Genomic DNA, 27,072 nt, shown 5'->3' on the forward strand with positions numbered 1-27,072 from the left:
CCCTCATGTTCAGTGAAACCCTGATGACCAGATGAGGAATATTCCAATTTAAAAATATCCCATCCTTGTTCCTCTTTAAAATCTTCCTCTGGTCTTGCCTCTCTTTAACTCTATAACCAGCTGTACAAACCTCATGAGATTTTTGTTCTTCCTTATCTCCTCCTGCATTGTGGACTTGCCCTGAGCTCCAAAATCCCAACCCCCCACCCTTCTCAAATAAAAAGACTCTGACTCTCCACTCACCAAGACAATACTTGCTTGACCTCCAGGACAATGTCTTATTTTCATCTTAATAATTCCTGGTGTCAAGTCATGACTGATAATATTCCTGTGAAGAGCCTTGGAACAAATTAACAGTATAAATCTGTGTTTTCTTTTCTGCTGATCTCAAGCTTGTTTTGTATGCATGGAGTAGAAATGAAAATGGAGTAGTATGAATTAACCTTCTGACTGAGTCATGTTAGTAACAGTCCACGCTGGGCAACTTAGTGTGGGAGCTCACTCTTGCATTGAGTGAGGCAGAACAGAAATGGCTATTGCTTTTGCTTCAATGATGATGTCGCGGCTCAACTGAGAAGCTCTAGCCATTATGATTGGACATCTGTTCAAAATCCATACAGAAAATAAGCCTCTGCTGGACTTAATCAGCTCTCACACTGTAAGTTGTCCAGTGTGTACAGTTACTAACATGACTCAGTAAAAACGTTTTATCATACTACTACTTTGTTGCTGTTGCTCTGCACATACATAATAAAGCTGAGTTGCTGTTTTATGCCTTGGATAAAGAAAATGTTATGGAAAATTTACAGTGTTTTACTCTGATGGGCTCTGAAGATCCTTCTTGAAGAGTTGTCAACGTTAGTTTTTCAGATGTTATGTGTGCAGTGCAGAAAGATCTAGAGGAAAGGCAAAAAAAACCCCCACCAGAACATGTGTTTTAAATATTTGTTGTAGAACATTTGTTGAAATCAGTTGTAACTTTTTGTTATGTGTTTGCAGCTATGGGACTTGCAACATTAGAAATTATGCAGGTTGTACAGCGAACGTGGGCAAATTCAAAAATCCGTGTTGGTGGCAAAACCAGATTGATGCAATGGAAGGACATGTTTGATATCGCTGTGAAATGGAGAAGGTAATGGCATAATGAGTTTGGTGGGTATCACAACGAAGATGGGGATAGTAATCATGTATAGACCTAAGACCATAAAGCATAGGAGCAGAATGAGGCCATTCAGCTCATTAAAACTGCTTGTGATTCCATCAAGGCTGATTTATTATGCTTCTCACGGGGATAGTACATTTGCTAGAATAATTCCAATGGAGGACCTTCAATGCTGCTCGAAACATGGCCAGGCAAAATGGGCTTAAGTAAAAATAATTCCAGGAATGGAAGTGTTAACATATGAGGAACATTTGACAGCTGTGGGCCTATGTATGCTAAAGTTTAGAAGAATGAAGAGGTATCTTATTGAAACCTATGGAATATTGGGATAATAAATCAACCATTTCAACCCCATTCTTCTGTCTTCCCCCTGTAACCTCTGACCACCCCTAATTTTTTTCTTCTTTTTTTTAAATTTATTTATTAAATTTTTAGAAAATTACAATGATAAAATAGTAAGATAGAGAAAAAATGGTATTAACCCTCCCCCCTCCCCTTAACCCTTATCTAAAGAAAGAAAAAAAAAGAAAGAAAGAAGAGAAAGATTGCCTGGATATCGGAGGATCCCCACATGCTCCATGGAGTTCAAAATAATTTTTATTTTTATTTTTACTTTCCCCAATTTATAATTTTATCTTCAAAGGACCTATGTACTTAATCCTATGTTTTGTAGGTATGGGAGCCGAATTTTCAAAAATATATCATATTCATTTCTTAGATTCTATTGTTACGTATCCCGTAACTGGATCACTTACCAGCAAAGATAGAGAGGTCCGCTGAAGTCTGATGGTACCATTTTCAAACGTTTTTATTTATAAAGGGGCACAAAAGTAAGGTTAATACAAACATTCAGATACCATAAGTCGTCACTACTCAATCTAAAGCGCAGGTATAGTAATAACCAATAAGAAATAAACTCTATCGTTGTCTAGGGGTAATGTATATATTGTCCGCTGTATATCTGAAAGTCTCTTGCGGTCACTGCAGTTCCACCAGCTGCCGTCTTTGGTGGAGTTGCGTTGGTGCACTTTTGTTAGAAAGAGAGAGAGAGAGATTGAATGAAACATTTACCCGCCGGGTTTGTCCAACCTTTAGGGGTTCGATTCCGTCTTTTGTCTCGTTGGGGAATAGACGCTCGCTGGTGGCCTCCCCTGTAGCTAAGCCATTCTCTCGTGGTGAGGTCGCCAATCCCAGGCAAGGAAAAGATGCACACGAACCCTACCACCGACTGTCGCTATTAAACGCTGTCGCAGGATTTCTAGCGTGTCTTCTGGTGCGTCTAAAGGTGTCGTCCCCCCCAGACCCTCCTTTATACTTCCTCACGGGATCGCAGGTGTCAATCTCTCTCTCAACCAGCCCACTTTGCCTGAGGGCTTTACACGTGGTCTTCATGAGACAATGGTCAGGGTCGCTTTATTCTGCATCCCGGACGTGGTATTCAGCACGTCTCCCTCTCTCTCCCATTTCCGGTGTCTATTCAGCACGTCTCTCTCTCTCTTGGGTCATTGACTCCCCCTTCACTAGGGCTCTTGCGATTCTCGCAAAGGAGGGGGCTGGTATCATAACACCTCCCCTCTTAAACATTTTTTACCAGCGGTTAAAAACAGTGGTATAGCGTCTTACAGGATTTTTGGAACCTACCACCATACACAAGCTTTTCTTTTCACAGAGTACTACTGTTATACATTCAAGTCAGTATCTAAACAGTTAACGATTACAGTGTCCCTTGCTTTAATATCTTAACACCGCGTACCGTACTGAAAATCTTGTAGCATCAGACTTCAATTTACCGTCGCCTCTTTTTCGGGGAGTCCCCCCGTGGGGAACTTGAGTAATTTGGCGTGGTGAACTCCCGCCCGTCTCGTTCATCGGGGTCATCGTATCAACACCACTTAGACCATTTCCACCCAATTCTGTAATTTTACCCAGGCGGCTAGCCCTTTTGTCAGGACCATGCAGGCCGATGGGCTTCAGTTCGAACCTTTCCCTCAGGCCGCATTTAAATTCTGGCTTTTTCACAGCGCTCTCTTGAATAACAACAGCGTGTGGGGCACCTTTACATTCCAAATCAACCGGTAATCGATGCGCAGGCACCGCGTTCCCAAGCCCTCGTTTCTGTAGCTTGGTTGCTTCTTCTGACACCAATCTAAACTTTAAATTTTCTTCATTCGATTTGGGAACTACAAACTTCTCGTTCCCTTCAATAATGATGTTTATTCCCCCATGGTCGAGTTCCACTTTAAGGTTCACCACCCTTTCGTGTACCAACACCTGGGAACCCTCCCTTCCCCCAATTACCAGGGTTAACCCTGTCTTCACTAAACCCAGTCCATCTGACCCACAGGGACTGCATTCCTTTTCAACTGAATCAAATACCTCAGACTTGTTCTGAGCTCCATTACTAGGTTCAGTACCATGTGCATCCACATCTTGGACACACTCAAACGGGACATCTGCCTCTCCCAGGCTTTCAATACCAGTACCCTTTTCAGATTCTAAATTCCCCTGATCCTCCCAGTTCCTCTCTGGGCAACTCCCTTCCGGAGTAAACTCAACCCCACGGGCTGAAACAGCCTCGTCTGCCAACCCAGTGGACCTCTCCAAGGTAATGGCATCCTTTTCATCTAGGACTGCCTTCATCTCATTATCGGGAACACCTTGATAACTCTCAACTTCTTCAAACAGGGCTGCCACCCCCGACAGATCATCCATGTCCAACTCTGGACCTTTTAACAGCTTCTCCCGTCTCTCATCTTTATTTCCTACCTCTAGGACCTTTCTCTTCGCTAAGGGCAGATCTCACTCCTCTCCCTTAACCCCTTTTACTTTACTACTCTTCGGTTTACCACCCTCAGAACCCCCGTGGTACAGGGTCGGTAGGACCGTCTCGGCCAAATCAATACTGGCCAGATTTAAACTGCTCGCTTTCTCAGCTGCCTTTCTCGACAGGCTGCGAATGCTCACGCCTGTGGTACAGACTGGAGATGCGAGGGGCGGGGCTCCAATCCTCACAGGCGGTTTGAGCCGGGTCCAAACTTGTCCCCCGGCTAAATCATTTCCGGGGAGGACGTCCGCGTCAGTTCTCGGGAATTCTGCTGGCACCCCTATTTCGACTGGTCCAGATACCAGCTCACAATCCATAATTACCTGATGTAGGGGCACCATTTCTATTCTTGTACCTATCCCCTTCACGGCGACCATTCCCCTTCCCCGACCGAAATCTAGTATCTCACGGCGGATCAACGACAGCTCCACCCCGGTGTCTCGCCAGATTCGGACGGGAATGGGTGGGTCTCCCCCCCTTCACAGACACGGTTCCGGGTGACAGCCAGGTCTCTGACCCTTCTCGTACTCTGTCTACCCGGGGCTCTCTCGTCGATTTACTGATTACCACGGCACACCCGATAGGGACCGCTGCTCTCCCTGTTTCTGGCTCCTTTCTCGGAGCAAAGCACCTAGAGGCAATATGTCCTCCCTTCCCACAATTAAAACAGGTCAAGCCCGGAAATCTCGGGCCGCCTGGCCTTTCCCCCACAACCTTACCACTAGCTCCCGGCAGGACCTCTGCCTCAGCCGGCGGACTTTCCCTACCGTTCCAACGGTCTCTCGGGTAACCTTTTTGGCGAGGAAATCTTTAGCTTGTGGGTTAGGGCATATTCATCTGCGAACCTAGCAATTTCTGAGATGGACTTATTCGCCTTCTCATTCAAATACATCCGGATCTCCTCCGGAACACACCCTTTTAATTCCTCAATCAGAAATAACTCCCTGATATCCCATAATCCCCGTCCACCTGTTCCGCGGTGCACCAACGGTCCAAGAGCACACCCTTTTCGTAGGCTAGCTCGGTATACGTTTGATTCCACCCTTTCCGTAAATTTCTGAACCTTTGTCTATACGCTTCAGGTACTAGCTCGTAACTCCGGAGAATGGCCTCTTTTACTTTGGCATAATTTTCCGCTTCCCTTTCCTCGACGGCCAAGGCCGCATATGCTCGTTGTGCCTTCCCCTTTAACACACTTTGTAACAACACTATCCACTGCTCTTTGGGCCACTTTTGGTTTACTGCCACCTTTTCAAAAAGCAAGAAATAACTATCAACATCCGACTCTTCAAATGGAGGCACTACCCTCAACTCCCGACTAACATTAAACCTCTCCTCTCGATCTAACCCTAGATCTCTTCGTTCTTTCTTTAACTTCTCCATCTCCAAGTCATGTTCACTCTGTTCTCGTCTGTCCTCATACTCTCTTTGCTTTTCGGCTCGTTCCCTCTCATTCTCGGCTACTTCTAGCTCTTTTAGCTGAATTTCATGCTGTCTTTGCTTTTCAGCTTGGTCCCGCTCTTTTCCCACCTCTAACGCCTTTAGTTGGAGCTCCTGGTCCCGTTTCACCTCTAACTCCTTTATGTGGAACACCTGCTCCCTTTCTTTCTCAGCCCGTTCTTTCTCTCTCTCAGCCGCTTCCAGCTGCTTCATTTTAAATTCATGTTCCAACCTTAATTTCTCCAACTCTAGCTGATCCATTCCACTCGCTGGTACTTTTTCAGGGATATTTTCCAAGACCCCAGCTTCGAACACTTTCTTCCCAATGTAATACCGAGTTATGACCCCTCGCACCTCCCGCTTTTTCATGGACGACCTCACTTCTGCGAGGTCCAATCCCTTCGCCAAATTTAACAAGTCTGATTTGGTGGCCGCCTCTAGCGCCTCTACAGTCGGGTTTTTCATAAATTCATCCACGTCCATCTTTGCTGGTTTCCCGTCTGGCTACCCGCGTACCAGATCCAATTTATTTTATTTTATTTTTTTTTTTACTTACAAACCCGATTCACTGCCCTCCCAATTAGGTTTCAAATCTCGAGACGAGGCACCCACGTTGTTACATATCCCGTAACTGGATCACTTACCAGCAAAGATAGAGAGGTTCGCTGAAGTCTGATGGTACCATTTTCAAACGTTTTTATTTATAAAGGGGTACAAAAGTAAGGTTAATACAAACATTCAGATACCATAAGTCGTCACTACTCAATCTAAAGCGCAGGTATAGTAATAACCAATAAGAAATAAACTCTATCGTTGTGTAGGGGTAATGTATATATTGTCCACTGTATATCTGAAAGTCTCTTGCAGTCACTGCAGTTCCACCTGCTGCCGTCTTTGGTGGAGTCGCGTTGGTGCACTTTTGTTAGAAAGAGAGAGAGAGAGATTGAATGAAACAGTTAACCGCCGGATTTGTCCAACCTTTAGGGGTTCGATTCCGTCTTTTGTCTCGTTGGGGAATGGACGCTCGCTGGTGGCCTCCCCTGTAGCTAAGCCGTTCTCTCGTGGTGAGGTCGCCAATCCCAGGCAAGGAAAAGACGCACACGAACCCCACCACCGGCTGTCGCTATTAAACGCTGTCGCAGGATTTCTAGCGTGTCTTCTGGTGCGTCTAAAGGGGTCATCCCCCCCCCAGACCCTCCTTTATACTTCCTCACGGGATCGCAGGTGTCAATCTCTCTCTCAACCAGCCCACTTTGCCCGAGGGCTTTACACGTGGTCTTCATGAGACAATGGTCAGGGTCGCTTTATTCTGCATCCCGGACGTGGTATTCAGCACGCATCCCTCTCTCTCCCATTTCTGTTGTCTATTCAGCACGTCTCTCTCTCTCTTGGGTCATTGACCCCCCCCCCCCCCTTCACTAGGGCTCTTGTGATTCTCGCAAAGGAGGGGGCTGGTATCATAACACTATGTAATTTTTTTCAAGTGGAATACAACTATATATTTCATTATTCCAACGATCCATAGTTAAATATAAATCAGATTTCCAAGTAACTGCGATAACTTTTTTGGCTACTGCCAATGCAATTTTTATAAATATTTTCTGATACTTACTCAGTTTAAGTTTCGGTATTGTCCCTTCAACGTCTCCTAATAAAAATAATATTGGACTATGTGGGAGTTGTACTCCAGTAATTTGTTCCAATAAAAGTCTTAAATTTATCCAAAATGATTGAATTTTAAAACAAGACCAAGTAGAATGTAAAAAAGTACCAATTTCTTGATTACATCAAAAACATTGGTCAGACATATTTGAATTTAATCTATTTATTTTCTGTGGTGTTATATATAATTGATGTAAAAAATTATATTGTACTAATCTAAGTCGAACATTTATTGTATTATACTATCAGAACATAATCTTGACCAGCTTTTTCCATCAATTTTAATATTCAAATCAGATTCCCATTTTTGTTTTGATTTGTGAATTCCTGATTTAATTGTCTGTCTTTGAATCAAATTGTACATTCAGGATGTAAAATTTTTAATTTTTCCTTTTTGAATTAATATTTCTATTTCACTAGGTTTTGGAATCAACATTGTTTGACCCAGCTTTTCTCGTAAATAAGCCTTTAATTGAAAATAACAGAAAAGAGTGTTGTTTGATATTTTATATTTATTTTTTAATTGATCAAACGACATCAATATACCTCCTTCAAAACAATCACCTATATATTTAATCCCCTTTTGGAACCAATTATGTAAAAGTTTATTATCCATTGTAAAAGGAATAAGCCTATTTTGAATTAAAGTTCTTTTTTCTAATAAAGATTTCTTTATCTCATCATCCATATTTACCTTATTCCATAAATCAATCAAGTGTCTTAATATAGGAGATTCTTTTTTTTCCCGTATCCATTTGGATTCCCATTTATATATAAAATCTTCTGGTATGTTTTCTCCTATCTTATCTAATTCTATTCTAATCCATGCCAGTTTTACTTCATCAAAAAAAGACGCAATAAATCTAAGTTGATTTGCTTTATAATAATTCTTAAAATTTGTAAGTTGTAACCCTCCTAAATCAAATTTACATGTCAATTTTTCCAATGATATTCTTGACATCTTTCCTTTCCAAAGAAATTTCCTTACATATTTATTAAATTCTTGAAAAAACTTCTGAGGCAATTGTATTGGTAAAGTTTGGAATAAATATTGCAATCTAGGAAATATATTCATTTTTACAGCATTAACTCTACCTATTAATGTTATTGGTAACGTCATCCATTTATCAAGATCCTCTTTTATTTTTTTTAATAATGGCAAATAATTTTGTTTATATAAATTTTTTACATCATTATCAACTCTAATACTTAAATATTTTATCTCATTTATTGACCATCGAAATTGAGTTACTAATCGACATTGATTATAATTTCCTTTGGTAAGGGGTAAAATTTCACTTTTATCCCAATTTACTTTATACCCTGATACTTTCCCATATACTTCCAATCTAAAAAATAGTCTTTGCAAAGATTGCAATGGGTTTGTTAAATAAATCAAAACATCATCAGCAAATAAATTAATCTTATATTCTTCTTGATTAACTCTAAAGCCCCCGATGTCTGAATCTGTTCTAATTAATTCAGCTAATGGTTCTATTGCCAGTACAAATAAAGCAGGTGATAATGGGCAGCCTTGTGTAGTTGACCTCGTTAAGCAAAATGGTGTTGAAATCTGACCATTTGTAACTACTTTAGCTTGAGGATTAGTTTTTAAGGTTTTAATCCATTGTATAAAAGATTTTCCTAACTCATATTTTTCCGATACCTTAAATAAAAAATCCCATTCCAATCTATCAAATGCTTTTTCTGCATCCAAAGCAACTGCCACACTCATTTCCTCTCTTTTTTGTGCCAAATGAATTATACTAAGTAACCAAGTTATATTATCCATTGATTGTCTGTTTTTAATAAAACCTGTTTGATCCATATGTATTAATTTTGGTAAATATTTAGATTTTCTATTAGATAAAATTTTTGCTATTATTTTATAATCTGTATTCAACAAAGAAATAGACCTATATGATGTTGGTTTTAAAGGATCTCTATCTTTTTTTGGCAATACAGTTATGATCGCTGTTAAAAAAGATTGTGGGAGTTTATGCATTCTTTCCACTTGATATTAATTCCATAAAAGGAGGAATTAATAAATCTTTAAATTTTTTATAAAATTCAGGAGGAAAACCATCTTCTCCTGGAGATTTATTACTCTGAAGTGATCCTAAAGCTTCTTCAACCTCTTTTAATGTAAAGGGCATATCTAATCCTTTCTGTTCTTCCAAATTTAATTTTGGAAGGGTTATTTGTGATAAAAATTTATCTATCTCAGCAATCTTATTTTGTGATTCTGATTGATATAGTTCAGTATAAAAATTTTTAAAAGTTTCATTAATTTCTAAAGGTTTATAAGTAACCTTATTTGCACTTGTTCTAGATAGATAGATAGATAGATACTTTATTCATCCCGATGGGGAAATTCAACTTTTTTTCCAATGTCCCAAAAAAAAAGTTGAATTTCCCCATGGGGATGAATTGCATTTATTGTTTTAGAAGCCTGTTCTGTTTTCAGCTGCCAAGCAAGAATCTTATGTGATCTTTCACCTAATTCATAATATTTCTGTTTAGTTCTCATAATTACTTTTTCTGTACGATATGTCTGGAGTGTATTATATTGTAATCTTTTATTAACAAGTTGTCTTCGTTTTTCTTCTGTCATATATCTTTGAGATTCTTTTTCTAACTTTATATCTTTTTCCAGTTGATCTATTTCTGCCATGTATTCTTTCTTAATTTTAGATGTATAACTTATAATCTGACCCCTTAAATATGCTTTCATTGCTTCCCATAATACAATTTTATCCTCAACTGAATGTAAATTTGTATCCAAAAAAAATTGAATATGTTTTTTCATAAAATCACAAAAATCTTGACGTTTTAATAAAATTGAATTAAATCTCCATCTATAGATCGATTCCTCCTTATCCATCATTATCATTATTAAGGGGGAATGATCTGACAGTATTCTTGCTTTATATTCCACACTTTTCACTCTATCCTGAATATTTTTTGATAATAAAAAAAAATCAATCCTTGAATAAGTTTTATGTCTATTTGAATAAAATAGTCTCTTTCTCTTGGATTAATTTTTCTCCATATATCAATCAGATTTAAATCTTTCATTAATGATAAAGTTAGTTTTATTACTTTTGATTTTGTAGCGACTTTAGTTGACCTATCCAAAACTGGATCTAAACAAAAATTAAAGTCTCCACCTATTAATATTTTATCATGTGCATCAGCCAAGTTCAAAAAAACGTCTTGTATGAATTTTGCATCATTTTCATTCGGTGCATAAATGTTCATAAGAGTCCATAATTCTGAAAAAATTTGACAATGTATAATCACATATCTCCCCACAGAATCAATTACTACATTTTGTATTTTAATTGGTAAAGTTTTATTAACCAAAATTGCAACTCCTCTTGATTTTGAATTAAATAAAGCTGCAATGACATTTCCAACCCAATCTCTCTTTAATTTCTTATGTTCTGTTTCTGTTAAATGTGTTTCTTGTAAAAAAGCTATATCTCCTTTCATTTTCTTAATATATGTTAAAACTCTTTTTCTTTTCACAGGTCCATTAAGTCCATTAACATTAAAACTTACAAAATTAAGTATATTAATCATTCATAATACCTTGGGAACACTTTAAAATTCTCCATGTTGCTATGAGTCTCTCCCCAACCATCCAGGCAAAAAAGAAGAAAATAGAAGAAAGATAACTAATATATAAGAAAAAAAACCAAAATACCCCCCCCACTAATGTTGCAAATAAAAAGAAACACAACATTACCCCCCCCCCCCCCATTTTACAGGTCATGGCAGTTGCCATGATTGTACACGTGAAACTCGCAGCCATCAATCAGGAGCTCCTCCAGCTCCCCCACAGAAAAAAAGAAAGAAAATATATTAGTGAAGAAACAAAAAAAAATTAATGTCTCTTCTCCCAGTTAATACTCCTCAACTTTTTTTTTCTTCTTATTCCTTATAAATGTCCGTCAAGTCCAACCTTATTTCAGTCTTCATCATTAGTACACTTCATTTCTGTAATTCTTTACTCCCCCTCGTGGATATCAGGTAGTTCTTGTACAAATTTCTCTGCTTTCCGATAGTCAATGAAAAATCTTCTTTCTTCATTATCCAGGAAAATTATCAATTTTGCTGGGTAGCTCAATAAAAATTTATAGCCCTTTTCCCATAAAGATTTTTTCACTGGATTAAATTCCTTCCGCCTCTTCAGAAGATCGTAACTTATGTCTGGATAAAAAAAAAACTCTTTTCCCTTCTATCATCAATGGCCCATTTCTCTTTTTAGCACCTTGAGTAGCTGCCTTCAAGATCACTTCTTTATCTTGGTGCCTTAAGCATTTTATCAAAATTGATCTTGGATTTTGATCTTGTTGAGGTTTTGGTCTTAAAGCTCTGTGTGCTCTTTCAATTTCAATTACTTGACTTCCTTCTTTCATTTCCAAAATTTCGGAATCCATTCTTGGAAGAATTTTATTGGATCTTCTCCCTCTGTACCTTCTATAAGACCAATAATTTTAATATTATTTCATCTACTAGAGTTTTCAAGCGCAACTATTTTTTCCAACATCCGTTTTCTTTCTGTTGTCCAGGCAAGATTATTGTCTTCTATCTTATCTATTCTTTCAGTGTTTTCTTCCATTTTTACTTCCATCTCTTTAACTTTATTATCCATCTTCTTTTGTTTTTCCCCCACATTATCGAGTGTAATCTGCATCCTTCTTATACCTGTTCTTTTAGCTTTTAATTCATCCATCATATATATCAGGATATCTCTTATGTCTCCTTTAATCTCCTCCTTTTCCTCTTCTTCTTCATTTGTATTTCCCAAAGAATCTGATTCCACTTCCGATTCACTTCCAGTCGTAGTTGGGTTTTGTAGTTTTGTTAATATCTGTTCATGCATACTTGTTTCTTCGCGCATGCGTTGTTCTTGCCGTTTCTTCTTAGAGACCGCCGATATTGCTGCAACTTCCTGTCCCGCACCATCAGAAGTGCCATGCACTTCGCCGGGAGGAGATCCAACTTGAGTACGAGGCTTCGCTGAAACGGTTAGGCCTTTTTCCCCGCCGACTTGCGTAGTCTTCAAAGTAGTAGCTTTCTTCTGTTTCGGTTTAGGAGCCATATCTAAAAATAATCCTGAGTTGCTTATAAATAGTTTCTAGTAGGCATTTGTTAACTCTTCTTCACTTAAACCCTATTTCATTACTTTTTACGAGGGAGCTGGATTCCCAACGTCTCGAGCCTACGTCATCACATGACGCCCCCGACCACCCCTAATGATCAAGAACCTGTCGATCTCCATTTTAAATATACCCAATGACTTGGCCTCCACAGCCATCTGTGGCAATGAATTCCACAGATTCACCACCCATTGGTAAAGAAATTCCTCCTCATCAGGGTCCTTCTACTCTGAGGTTATGTCCTCTGGTCCTAGACTCCCCCACTGTAGGAAACATCCTCTCCACGTCCTTTCTTTAGGCCTTTCAATATTTGATAGGTAAACATAGACATTCACTGTTAACAGAAATCAGAACACAGCAGAGACTAAATAATTATAGTTGTGAAGAGTGCTGAGAGGTACCAAGTGATGAATAGAAAAGCAGAATGTTTTTAGAAAAACCAATCCACTTTACTAGTTGCCTGCTCTGGCATAGTCTTGTTGAAGAAATCTGAAGTTTGTACTGCTTTTGTTTGGAGCTGTGTCTAATGTAAGAGTGCAATATTTTTCACTCAAGTGAAAGTATGAGAGTGTGAACTATTTGTCAAGCAATCAGAATCTGCTTATTAAAATAATGATGAAAATAATGGGTCTGAAAGTTGATACTTGAAGAATGATTTCATCAGCATGCACAGAGGCGAGGACACTTTCTGGTTTCTGTTTTCCATAAAGTTGGCGGAAGTGACGAGTGATGTTCCTTTGTTCATGGACAGGTGTTCAGAGGAAAGGATGAGGAGGGTTGGTTGGGATGTTAGAAGGGAAATAATTTCATTTACTATTGAATGACACTTGCTGTTAATTGGTAATTGATTTATTATTGTCACATATAGTTATACAGTGAAAAGCTTTATTTAACATGCCATTCAGACAGAAATACAGAAGGAAATCAAAATGCAGAGTATTAAGTCACAGATACAGAGAAAATACAGTGCAGATAGACAATAAGGTGAAAGTCCATGATTGGGTAGACTAAGAGATCAAAAGTTTATCCTTATCATACAAGATGTCAGATCAGTAGTCTGCTAACAGTGGGATAGAACTTGGATATTGGGTCCTGGTGAAGGGTCTCAGCCCAAAACATTGACTATTCTTTTCCAGAGTTGCTGCCTGACCTGCCGAGTTCCTTCCAGAACTTCCTTGTGTGTTACATTGGGTCAGGATTGATGTTAGGACCGCTATGGAACAAAAGACTCCAAATCAATTATCTTGCCTTAAAGCATGGAATCAACAAAATTAGAGTTGAATGTGTGGCTTAGAGATTGGCGTGGAAGAAAACTGCTCCAATTCATTGTGTATTGGCATTGGAACATGGGAAGCTGTTCTATAGGCAGTTCACAAGACCAAGTGAATAAAATGATCAGGACTAGATGAGGTATTATGTTAAATAGTAGGGAGAAGGCAGAAGGATTCAGATGAGAGATCTGGAAAGTTGGAGAGGAAGGATAAGGGATAGTGCAGGTAATGAAATGAGTAATAATGTTCCTTCCGAGTAAACTCTGGTTGAGGCATGCAGGTATAAGATCAACATTGTTACTAGGAGAATGCAGCATTCATAACAAGACAGGAAATAATTGTGCAAATAGAAGTACAGTAAAATTGAGTTAATCTGTTGCCAGATCACCAGATTTTCCAATTAATTAATACCAAATAGGCTATTTTCCTCCTATTAATACAAAATATTGCATTTGCTATTGAGTGGCACTTGCTGTGAAGGGATGTGGATACTGGATGAGGATTGATGTCAATACTATCATAGAACAACAGTCTCCAAATCGATTATCTTGTCTAGAACAAAAAATGGATTCAATGAGATGTGAGTTGAATATATGGCCCAGAGAGTAGTCTGGAAGAACTCTTACAATTTATCTTTTAGTACAATTTATTTACAAAGGAACCCAGCCAGTTTAAATGGTGCAGGAAATAAAAAAGCACTGTAGACCCCGACTTCAGCTACCAACCTGCCCACATTCTTTGCACGTGGTGTTTCAGACCTTAATCCTAGCTCTGTCTAAACATGTGACCCATAGACCAGACCCTAGCCCTGGCCGCACTTGAGACCTTGCTTACACCTTGCTTACACTCTGGATTTCCAGTGCTTATTTGGCATCACTGAATCAGCTGGAGACATTGTTATAAATTGAATTGATTTTATTTCTTACATCCCTCACATACATGAGGAGTAAAAATCTTTACGTTACGTCTCCATCTAAATGTGCAATATGCAATCATAATAATTTATAATCATTTCTAATAAATAGAATAGTCATTGTAACATAGAAATACACTCAAATCAGTGTGAGCTAATCAGTCTGATGGCCTGGTGGAAGAAGCTGCCCCAGAGCCTGTTGGTCCTGGCTTTTATGCTGCGGTACTGTTTCCTGGATGGTAGCAGCTGGAATAGACCATGGTTGGGGTGACTCTGAACCCCAATGATTTTTTGGCCCTTTTCTCACATCTGTCTTTGTAAATGTCCCGAATAGTGGGAAGTTCACAACTACAGATGCGCTGGGCTGTCTGCACCACTCTCTACAGAGTCCTGTGATTGAGGGAGGTACAGTTCCCATACCAGGCAGTGATGCAGCCAGTCAGGATGCTCTCAATTGTGCCCTGTTAAATGACTGAGATGGGAATTAAAAGACCCAGGGATACCCCCTTTCAGAAGGCAAATATCAAAAGACAAATTGGAAAAGGTGGTAGAGGGGTTTTGTGTCACATATCACTGCAAATTAATATGCATTTACGACAACAATTAGGAACACGAATGATCCGTTGTCCTTCAATGCTAGGGGATTTGAATACAAGAGTCATTCCGAAACTATATAGAATGATGTTGTGTTCATACATCTGATCTCAAATACACAAAAGTCCTTGGGGCCTGATGGGACTGATGCAAGCATATTATTTTCCTGGCCAAGAATCAGGTTATTGCCTCAAAATAAAGGGTTAGCCATTAAGAATAGAGGCAAGAAATACTTTCACCTAGAAGGTCATTGAATCTTTGAAATCACCCCAAGACAGCTGTGGAGGCTCAGTCACAGACCATATTCAGGCATGGGTGGATTTTTTTGTTTATTAAGATAATATAAAGTTGGTGCATGAAAATTTGGTTGAGGTAAAAGATTAGGCATATTTTATGGATAACAAGACAGGCACAATGCGTCAATTGACCTACTCATGCTCTGTTTGTGTTTTTTGTACATTATTTGGCACGCGATGCTACTTTCAGGAAAGAATGAAGAATAATATACGTTGTCAATGTAGTTTGCAACTTCAGTCTGTGTGTAGTGCTGTTCTCAGTAAGTTTATTATCAAAGTAAGTATATGTTGCCAGATACTCGCTTGAGATTCATTTTCTTGCAGGCATTTACAGGAAGAAAAGTGTGCAAAAAATCTGAGATGATCATTTGTAAAGAGTTCTTGAAAAATAACGTTTCACTTTTCAAGATCGTAGATCGTCTGTAGACCATAGAATCCATTCAGAGTAGTGTGAGTGGAATTGTCAATGCCGGTTCAGGAACCAAATGGTTGTAGAGTAATAACTATTCCTCAACCAGGTGGTGTGGGGCTTGTGGCTTCTATGCTAATTGCCTAATGGTATGGCCTGGATGGTGGGCTTTTATTTTTTTTCATTGATTTGTTAATGTTTCGCTGTTATCTCGCCTCCATTCCCAATTACCAGCCTGAATGCATAATTTGTTGATGTTACGAGAAGTCCTTCAGTCTGTCGTTGATCCAATCTTTAACTGTGCAACATTTTGTTTACTTTACAAACCAAGTCTCTTTCTGTTTAATAGAAACATAGAAAACCTACAGACATACAGAATACAGCGCACAATGCTGTGCCAAAAATGTACTTACTTTAGAAATTACCTAGGGTTACCCATAGCCCTCTATTTTTCTAAGCTCCATGTACCTATCCAGGAGTCTCTTAAAAGACCCTATCATTTCTGCCTCCACCACTGTTGCTGGCGGCCCATTCCACGTGCTCACCACTCTCTGTGTAAAAGAAACTTCCCCCTGATATCTCCTGACATTTACACTGTTCACAAAAAGGGTAATGCTACACTGATGGGTCAGAGTGGAGCATTGTTCAGCAGGTGGCTATGGTGAATTTGGGTATGCTGTCATAAATTAATTTGCCTTTTCTTTGCCCTCTGACTCTAGAATTGCAGATCCAGATCAGCCAGTACTGTGGTTGGACCAGATGCCACCTCAAAGCCTCAGCCGTGGTTTCAATAATCATATAAATCTCATCAGGTACATCTTCATTCTGCTGAAAAGAACTGATTCGAAGGCATTTTGGCCAAAGGGAACTTTGTTCTTCTCCACATTGTGACATGGGAGCCTTTTTATGCTTTGCTTAATGGATTGGTTGTATCACTGTTTAATGTCATATGTGATAGATGGCACCACCATCTGTCTTAGAGAGATCCAGAGTTCAGATCGGGGACAGTGAAGGTTAGTGCAAAACTTGGGAGGAGGTGAAATTTTCATGCACCTGCTCCCCTTGGCTTTTTTGGCAGTAGAGATCGTGGGTTTGGTTGGTGCTGTTGGAATTGTCTTAGTGAGTAGTGATAGTGCTCCTTGTTGTTGGTACACACTGTAGCCACTGTACACCAGTGATGGGGGGAGGAATAAAAGTTTTGGATTGCTGGTGGCATTCCAGTCAAGTGCCGTACTTTTTCCTGGGTGATTACTAGGCTTTTGAGAGATGTTCGCATTGCACTCATCCAGACAAGTGATCATCAGACTCTTAACTTGTGCCTTCAACTCTTGGGAAGTCAAGAGCTGAATCATTTTGCCACAGAAAATCAAGTCTCTAGCCTGTTCTTTTGTAGTCACAGTATTTTTGTGGCTGGTTCAATTGAGATTCTCATCAGTGGCACGTGGCCAAGTGGTTAAGGCCTTGAGCTAGCAATCTGAAAGTCATTAGTTCGAGCCTCAGCCAAGGCAGTGTGTGTGTGAGTGTCCTTGAGCAAGGCACTTAACCACACACTGCTCCTGCACGTTTATAGCCCAGTGGTGGTGGTTGGTGTAGTATGGACAAGACAAGATAAGCCAAGACAATGGCAGCTCCGAGGATGTTGATGGTGGAGGAGAGGATGATGGTAACATGACTGAATGTTAATGATGCATGGTTAGATCCTTTCTTGGATATAATCATTCCCTGGCATGTTGAATGTGCAAACATCACTTGTCGCATGCCAGCTTTTGTCTGAATACTGCCTTCTTGATGCTGAACACAGGCACGGGTGTTTCATTTGTGTTGAGCAAATGTGTAGTGCAGCACAGATAAAAGGCTTTTCAGCCCATAGTGTTTGTGCTGAACGTGATGCCAAATTAATCTGCATGTGATCTATATTCCTGAGTTCCCTGCATAGTTAGGGAACAGAATTGCTGCTATTGGCCTTGGAAGGACATATTATGGAGGCAGCCAAAGCTGCAGCTCTTTGTATCGACTAATGCAGAATTTTCTGAGTGACGTTTGAGCCAAATGCTTTCCCCATGCCCCGACCGTGTGGCGAGACTCAAGGAACTTGCTCCCTTTTGGACACACATTTTCTGATTTGTGATTGATTTTTTTTTATTCTACCAGTCTGAAAATGACTGCTCCTTGTTTACTTGCATCACTGGTGGATAAATCCTATATCAGAATACTAAGTCCTTGGGTGTCACCATCTTACAATGAGCATACAGTACTGTGCAAAAGTCTTAGGCACAGATATATAGCTGGGGTGCCAAAATCCATTGCACAATACTGTATTTGTCAAAGTGGAGCACTGTAAGTGAATAGGGAGCATTGAATTTTAATTCTGTTCAGGTGACAAGTTTTCATCACATGTATCTGTGACCATGAAATGAGCTCAAAATGCTCATTTACAAACCAGCCATTGAAGTTGGGTCATCTTTATTTACCATATACACTCAGTTGTCATTTCATTAGGTACCTCCTGTGCCTAATAAAGTGGCAACTGAGAACAAGTTCATGGTCTTCTGGTGCTGTAGCTCTCCCACTTCAAGATTCAACATGTGCATTCAGAGATGTTCTTCTGCACCCCACTGTTGTCACGTGTGGTTATTTCAAATACTGTCACCTTCCTGTCAACTTGAACTAGTCTGGATATGCTCCTTTGACCTCTGTCACTAACAAGGCAATCTTGCTCACAGAGTGCTGTCGGTCGATGTTTTTGTTTACCACACCATTCCCTGTAAACTCTAAAGACTATTGTCTGTAAAAATCCCAGGAGATCTGCAGTTCCTGCAATATTCAAGCCACCCTGTCTGCCACCAGCAGTTATTTCGCAGTTAAAGTCACTTGGATCATATTTCTTTAAAAAAAACACAAAATGCTGGCAGAACTCAGCAAGCCAAACAGCATCTATGGGAGGAGGTAGTGACGACGTTTCGGGCCGAAACCCTTCATCAGGAGTGAAGTGTCGGTATCAACGTATAATCCTCCGTAACTTCCGCCACCTCATGTGATCCCACCACCAGCCCCATCTTCCCCTCCCCCCCCACTCTCGGCTTTCCGCAGGGATCGCTCCCTACGCGACTCCCTTGTCCATTCATCCCCACTGACCTCCCTCCAGGCACTCATCCCTGCAAACGGAAGAAGTGCTACACCTGCCCCCACACTTCTTCCCTCACCACCATCCCAGGCCCCAGACTCTCCTTTCAGGTGAGGCACCACTTCACCTGCGAGTCAACTGGGGTGATATACTGTATCCGGTGCTCCCGATGTAGCCATTTATACATTGGGGAGACCCGCCGCAGACTGGGAGACCGCTTCGCCAAACACCGTCACTCAGTCCTCCAGCGGTGGCGGGATCTCCCTGTGGCCACACATTTCAATTCCACAGACCACTCCCACTCCGACATGTCTGTCCATGGCCTCCTCTATCATCAAGGTGAGGCCACACACAGGTCGATGGAGCAATACCTTATCTCCCGCCTAGGTAGCCTCCTACCTGCCGGCATGAACATCCAACTCACAGACCTCCGTTGATACCCCTGCCCCCCCTTACCCCCATCCCTATCTATTATTTTAGTCTGGTTCTCTTTCTCTCTCTTCCCCCCTCCCACTATAATCTCCCCCCAGCCCTACCTTTCTTTCTCTTTTATTCTCCACCTTCCCCCTAGCCCATTTTCCTCCAACCTATCACTTCCCAGCTCTCTACTTCATCCCTCCCCCCGCTTCTTATCCCCCCTCCACCATCCCATGTCACGTCACTCCTGATGAAGGGTTTCGGCCTGAACGTCGTCACTACCTCCTCCCATAGATGCTGTCTGGCCTGCAGAGTTCTGCCAGCATTTTGTGTTTTTATTTATTTCCAGCATCTGCAGATTCACTCGTGTGCCTCTGGATCATATTTCTTCCCTATTTTTGTGTTTGATGTGAACAACAACTGAATCTCTTGACCATGTCTGCATGCTTTTATGCATTGCGTTGCTGCCATATGATTGGCTGATTACTATTGACCATTTATGTCACCACATACAACCCTGAGATTAATTTATTTGCAGTCATACTCAATAATTCCATAGAACAATAACCACAACAGAATCGATTAAAGACTGCCCCAGTGTGCAAAAGACAAAAGAAACTTTGCAAATACGAAAAGAAGGAAAGAATAATAATAATAAATAAATTAGCAATAAATATCGAGATCATGGGATGAAGAGTCTTTGAAACTGAGTCCATTGGTTGTGATTTCAATATTCTGTAGGTTTCAATGAGGTCTCTGGGAACTCAATAAGGATTCTTTTAAAATCCAGCAACCCCAGAACCATCAAACAGAAACCATACTGACTTTGTACTATTGTCCTCTGTCACCAAGTATTCCATAACCTTATCCTTAACAATTGACTACTAACGTCTTTCCAACCACTGAGGTCAGGCTACCTGGTCTATAATTTCCTTTCTGTTGCCTTCCTCCTTTCTTAGAGAACTTAATGACATTTGCAATTTTCTAGTCTTCTGGTACTATGCCAGAGCCCAATATTTTTTGAAAGATTATTACTAATGTCTTTACAATCTCTACCGTTAGCTCTTCAGAACCCTAGGGTGCAGTTCATCTGGCTTGGGTGACTTGTGTATCCTGAGGTCTTTCAGCTTGTAGAGCACCTTCTCCTGTGTAATAGTAACTGCACTCACTTCTCTTCCCTCACACCCTTCAACACCTGGCATACTGTTAGTGTCTTCCACAGTGAAGACTGAGGCAGGCTTTCATTCCCATGCCAAATTATTTTAAATCCTCCCCAGCAGCTCTAGCAAACCTAACCACAATGATATTTGTCCCCCTCGGGTTCAAGGTGCAACACATGTTTTTTATGCTTGTCATACCTTTTTCAGAAGAGATCCCAAAGTTCTAGAAATCTGAAACCCTGCTCCCTGCACCACTTCCTCAGCCACTCATTCATCTGTATTGTCATCCTAATCCTGTTCTGACTCACTCGTGGTACTGGCAGTAATATAGAGATTACTACTTTGGAGATCCTGCTCTTCAGCCTCCTCCCTAACTCCCTATACTCACTGTATAAAACCTCTTCCCCTTTTCTCCGTATGTCATTGATGCCGATGTACACCACCACCTCTGGCCTGCTCACCTTCCCTCTTGAGAATATTTTGCAGCTGCTCTGGGGCATCCTTGATCCTAGTACCTGGGAGGTAACACACCGTCCTGTCGTCTGTTTTGTGGCCACAGACTCTCCTGTCCATCCCCCTAACTATGAAGTCTCTTATCACTATCGAACTTCTTGACTTCACCCTTCCCTGCTGAGCCTCCGAGCTGGACACAGTACCAATGGCCTGTTAGCTGCTGCTGTGCTCTGATAGGTCAACCCCCACCACCACCAACCCCCCCCCCCCCCCCGGCGGTATCCAAATGGGTATGCTTGTTGCTGAGGGGAATGGCCACAGGGGAACCCTGCTTCCCTTACTTCTGGTGGTCACCCATCTACTGTCTGAAGCCTGCACTCTAGGTGGAACAACCTCAGTAAAAGTCATCTATGAGGTTATCAGCTTCCCAGATGGTCCTAAGTACATCCAATTCCTTGACCTATTCAAGAGCTGAAGTTGCATGCACTTCCTGTAGATGTGGTCATAAGGAGCACCATTAGGTACTCCACAGACCCTCATCTTATGGAAGGAGCATTCCACTGCCATAACTACCATCCTTCCTACACTCATAATACCTTTGGCTTTAATTTCTTAAGCTCTGCAGTCAACTAAATGACTCTATAAGACTCTTCACCTTTAGTGTGTGCTGGGTTGCTGAACCCTGACTAATCCAACACTGACCAGTTCCATCAATGGCTGTTTCTGCCTGCACTTCCTTTCTTTTTATTGGCTGAAAGCAGACTCATTCCTTACGAGCCTTATAGTTTTTAAATGGTTCCCACCCTGCAAGATGTCTCTTTCTCACTTGCTACTTCAAACAGTGACTCACTTTTGATTAGATTTGCTGTTTTTAAATGGTTCCCATCCTGTAAGATGTTGCTCTCTCACTTGCTACTTTAAACAGTGATTCACTCCTGATGAGGTTTTGTTTTTAAATGGCTCCTATTCAAATTACTTAAAGCTTATTTGCTTTGAAATTGTCTGGTACAGTCTGTATATCAACAATAATATTTTTCTTCTTCCTTTAGGGGTCAAATCATTAACATGCGGTACCTGGCATATTTTGACAAAATATTGAATTTCATAAAAGACAGGATACTTGTTTATCACAGGTAATTTACTTTCTTTTTAATCTTGTTGAGTTAAAACAGCAGTGGCTATTAAACTTCATATAATCCAATTTGATCAAATGGCTCACCCAGGAAATCCAAAAATGTTATGTTCTCCAATTGCAGAACCAGTATTTATTAAAAAAAGAGGAAATAACAGTCTGTATTTTAGCATTTCATGACCATGTGAGCTTGAAAGCACTGATTTAAAGAGCTATGCCTCAACTTTTCTTGCAATGTTTTGTATAATTTGATAAAATGGTTTCAGCAACACCATTTTCCACTATATTTCCCATTACTTGGTTATAAATACTTAGAGCAGCATGATAGTGTAGTGGTTAGTGTAACACTTTCCATTGCCAGCAACCTGGGTTCAATTCTTGCCGCTGTCTGTAGGCAGTTTGTACATTCTCCCCATGACTGTGTCGTTTCCTCCAGTTGCTCTGGTTTCCTCCCACATTCCATAGAGTTTAGTAGCTTGATTGGTTACATGGGGGAAATTGTGTGGCATAGGCTGACAACAGACAATAGACAATAGTGCATTCGACCCTTCGAGCCAGCATCGCCATTCAATGTGATCATGGCTGATCATCCACAAACAGTACCCTGTTCCTTCCTTCTCCCCATATTCCTTGACTTCGCTGTCTTTAAGAGCTCTATCTAACTCTTTCTTGAACGCATCCAGAGAATTGGCCTCCACTGCCTTCTGAGGCAGAGCATTCCATAGATCCACAACTCTCTGGGTTTAAAAGTTTTTCCTCAACTCCATTCTAAATGGCCTATCCCTTATTCTTAATCTGTGGTCTCTGGTTCTGGATTCCCCCAGCATCAGGAACATGTTTCCTGCCTCTAGTGTGTCCAATCCCTTAATAATCCTATAATGTTTCAATCAGATCCCCTCTCATCCTTCTAAATTCCAGTGTATACAAGCCCAGTCGCTCCAATCTTTCAACATATGACAGTCCCGCCATTCTGGGAATTAACCTTGTGAACATACGCTGCACTCCCTCAATAGCAAGAATGTCCTTCCTCAAATTTGGAGACCAAAACTGAACACAATATTCCAGGTGTGGTCTCACCAGGGCCCTGTAGAACTGCAGAAGGACCTCTTTGCTCCTATACTCAACTCCCCTTGTTATGAAGGCCAACATGCCATTAGCTTTCTTCACTGCCTGCTGTACCTGCATGCTTACTTTCAGTGACAGATGAACAACGACACCTAGATCTCGTTGTACTTCCCCTTTTCCTAACTTAACTTGACACCATTCAGATAGTAATCTGCCTTCCTGTTCTTGCCACAAAAGTGGCTAACCTCACATTTATCCACATTCAGCTGCATCTGCCGTGCATCTGCCTACTCACCCAACCCGTCCAAGTCACCCTGCATTCTCCTAACATCCTCCTCATATTTCACACTGCCACCCAGCTTTGTGTCATCTGCAAATTTGCTAATGTTACTTTTAATCCCTTCATCTAAATCATTAATGTATTATTAATACATTAATGTATATTGTAAATAGCTTCTGGCTGGTTGGGCCAGAAGGGCCTGTTTCCGTGCTGTATCTCCGAATGAAATAAATAATGAGGTGCAAATGTTGAATTTTTTTGGGTTGAAACAGTGAATATGCTGCTTGTGTCACAACATGTTTTGAAGTATATTGGTCTGCTTTGTATGTGGTAGTTATAAGTTTGAAACCATTGTCCCAGCTATTTCATACATCCTCTTATCCAAGATTTGCAACCAAAGAAGACAGCTTATTTCGCAGGGCTGCCCAGCTTTATGAGAGGAGTGTTGCTGGACTATTCTGTTAAGAGATGCATCACATTTCCTTACTCAGTATGCCCATTAATGGTTGGAGGAGCAACACCTCATATTCTGTCTGGCTAGCCTCCAACCTGATGGCATGAAAATCAACTTCTCAAGTTCCCCCCCCCCCGCCCCCGCTCTCTCTTTTCCCAGTCCCCATTCCAGCTCTTACCTCTTCTCTTTTCACCTTCCTATCACCTCCCTCTGTTGCCCTCCTCCTTCCCTTCCGCCTCTCCTATCAGATTCCTCCTTTACCTTTTCCACTCTCATCTCACTTCATCCCCTGCCTCCCCCCACACGTACCTTCCCCTTCGCATATCACCTTTTAGTTTGTACAGCTCCTCTTCCACCCACCACCTTCCCCTTCCTTTCCAGTCTTGACCCAAAATGTCACTCTTTATTCCTCTCAATAGATGGTGCCTGGCTTGATTTCGTTCAGCATTATGTATCTGTTACTGTGGATTTCCAGTTTCTGTAAAATCCATGTGTTAATGGATATTTTTTCCAGCTCTGATCATTATGATGGGTAGCAGGTTGTTTTTAATTTACTATTCTGAATTATTTGCTGCAGTTTTTGCATTAGACACGTCCCAAACCATCAGACTGAATTAGCGTTCCTTGGGGTGTTTGGCTTGGCTTAAAATGTTTTTGTTATCAGCCAGATAATTTTACATTCATGGATCTGATGATCTGGCTAACCATGAAAAATGTTTCTTGGGATCACACCATGGTCCATGTTATCAATACTATCCTGTGGAAGAACTTCCTCTGGAAATTTTTTTTTAACACAGCCACACAAATTCTCACTGCTCTGCACATTCTGATCTAAAGTATAATACATGATCTAATTTTTGATGATAGGTTGAAATGTGCAGATAGATGTGAATGCAGCAACTTAAGATTGAAGATTCTGATGTATTTATCACATGTGGATTGAAACATCCAGTGAAATGCATTGTTTGTGTTTATGACCAAAGTTGTGCTGAGGGCAGTCTGCAAGTGTCACCACACATTCTGGCACCAACATAGCATGCCCACACTGCTTAGCAGAAAAACATGAACACAACAGACAGAACACAACAAACAAGAGCAAAGAAAGCCCTCTCTCTCATCCATCCACGTACACAGTCCTCTAAAGCCAAGATAGGCTGTCTTCAGTTTCGAGCAGATTTGTACTGTCAGGCATTGGGCTTTACAACCGGGTCTACTATGACCTTTTTAAGTGGAGGAACAGGATTATGTCACTAGTGGTCTCAGCCTGTTCCTCAACTGAGTATCAGGTTCTGTTTCACCCCCCCCCCCCCCAATGTAATTTTTCTCTCTCTCACCCTGTGGCTGCCAGAGTGTGAAAGGAGGCCATGTTTATACTCACATATGGCATCTCCCTGCTTTTCAGTTCCATATGTTAATATTCTTGTGCATGCAGAAGTGAACTGAAGAATTGGAACGGTTACAATGGAGGTATCATTTTGAAAATACAAGTAACTTTTTCCTCTTCTTCTCCAGTGCAAACAATCCCAAGGGACTTTCGGACGTGAGAGATGCCCTGGAGAAAGTGAAAAAAGTGGAAGACCTCCTTCCAATCATGAAAGTAACTTTGCTAAAGAAAATGATTTTGCTTTAAAAGTAGCTTGTGCTTGACTAGAAACGTGTAATTAAATGATGCAATTATTGAACTAGGAATCTAAACTTGCATTAAGATATGTGAGTCTATCCATATTGTTCCTGGGTGTCTGTGGCTTATTTCAGTGTGGATTCCATGAGACATTGCTTGATGAATACAGAAGGAGGCTATTCAGTCTATTGTCTCTGTACTGTCCCCAACCTGAACCCATTTTCCAGCACCAGATCCATAGCTTTACACAGAGGATAGGCACAGGAGTATCTGCAGATAGGCAGGGGTTCCTAATCAGGGTCCTCAGACCCTTTGGTTAATGGTAGGGGCATAAAAAGGTTGGGAACTCTGGCAGGACATTATTAAGTACTAGTGGTGGGGTATATGGAAGTTAGTGGGTGGTGTTATTGATCAGCCTTACTGCTTGGGGAAAATAACCTTTTGAGTCTGATGGTCCTGCCTTGGATGCTATATAGCCTCCTCTCCGTTAAGGGTAGGACAAACAGTCCATGAGCATACCATCCAGTGGTGCAGCTTGTTAGGATGCTCTCTACTGCATCTGTAGAATAATGTGTAAAGGTGTGTATACCCACCTCTCTTCAGTCTCCTCAGAAAGTAGAGGCTTTGCTGAGCTTTTCTGATTGTGTACGATGATTGATGGGACCATGAGAGCTTATGCGAGTTTAAAACTGCTTGGAGTTTCCACTGATGTAAAGAGGGGTATGAGTGGTGTGAGTTTTCCTGAAGCTGATAACCATCTCCTTTGACCTACTTGCCTGGCACCTCTTCCACCTGCTTTCTGTAGGCTGACTCATCATTGTTGGTGATGAGCCCCCACCGCTGTTGTGTGACTTCTTCCTCAAAGTTCAGTGGAAGCAGTAAATAACTTTAAAGCAGAGGTAGATAGATTTTTGATAAAGAGGTAAAAATTGTGCAGAGACATTCAAGTTTCAGATTTATTTATTACGTGTATATTAAAACATACAATGAAATGTGTTATTTGTGTTAACAACCAACACACCCAAGGATCTGCTGGGGATGTGTCACCACACATTCTGGTGCTAACGTAGCATGCCCACCATGCTCAGTAGACCAACACAGAACACAGCAGTAGCAAAACAACCCCAGTTTCTCCCTCCCTCCTCAGGACAGGCCATCTTCAGCATCCAGTGGATTTAGACTCACAGACAGCCAAATCTACCATGACTGTGTTAAGTGGAGTAACAGGCTTAAGTAACCAAGTAATTTCACTCTTCTCTTTAACTGAATGTCAGATTCTCCAAGTATTATTTATTATATCATTTAAATATTATTTATTATTATTAAGCCCCAAAGAAGGATCTCGGCTCGAAACGTTGGCTGTTTATTCATTTAGAGCATGGAACAGTACAGGCCCTTCGGCCCACAATGGTGTGCCAACCCTTAAACCCTGCCTCCCATATAACTCTCCACCTTAAATTCCTCAATATACCTGTCTCTTAAATTTCACTATTGTATCTGCCTCCACCACTGACTCAGGCAGTGCATTCCACGCACCAACCACTCTCTGAGTAAAAAACCTTCCTCTAATATCCCCCTTGAACTTTCCACCCCTTACCTTAAAGCCATGTCCTCTTGTATTGAGCAG

The 27,072-nt window shown here is 40.9% G+C and overlaps 1 protein-coding gene across 4 annotated transcripts in view; it reads left to right on the forward strand.

Moving 5' to 3' along the window:
• ttc13 (tetratricopeptide repeat domain 13) overlaps positions 1–27,072 on the forward strand; it is a 117,656-nt gene that overhangs the window by 72,804 nt on the left and 17,780 nt on the right. For all 4 annotated transcript variants that reach the window (XR_012099669.1, XM_073051595.1, XM_073051596.1 and 1 more), the window contains exons 14-17: positions 1,000–1,132; positions 16,459–16,551; positions 21,943–22,026; positions 25,337–25,421. Coding sequence is in view for 3 of the 4 variants with exons in the window: in XM_073051595.1 (XP_072907696.1) it covers positions 1,000–1,132; positions 16,459–16,551; positions 21,943–22,026; positions 25,337–25,421 (395 nt within the window). In the remaining variant the exon portion in view is untranslated. The remainder of the gene's footprint in view (positions 1–999; positions 1,133–16,458; positions 16,552–21,942; positions 22,027–25,336; positions 25,422–27,072) is intronic.

Source organism: Hemitrygon akajei, chromosome 7 (assembly GCF_048418815.1).
Source record: "Hemitrygon akajei chromosome 7, sHemAka1.3, whole genome shotgun sequence".
Lineage (NCBI taxonomy): Eukaryota > Metazoa > Chordata > Chondrichthyes > Myliobatiformes > Dasyatidae > Hemitrygon > Hemitrygon akajei.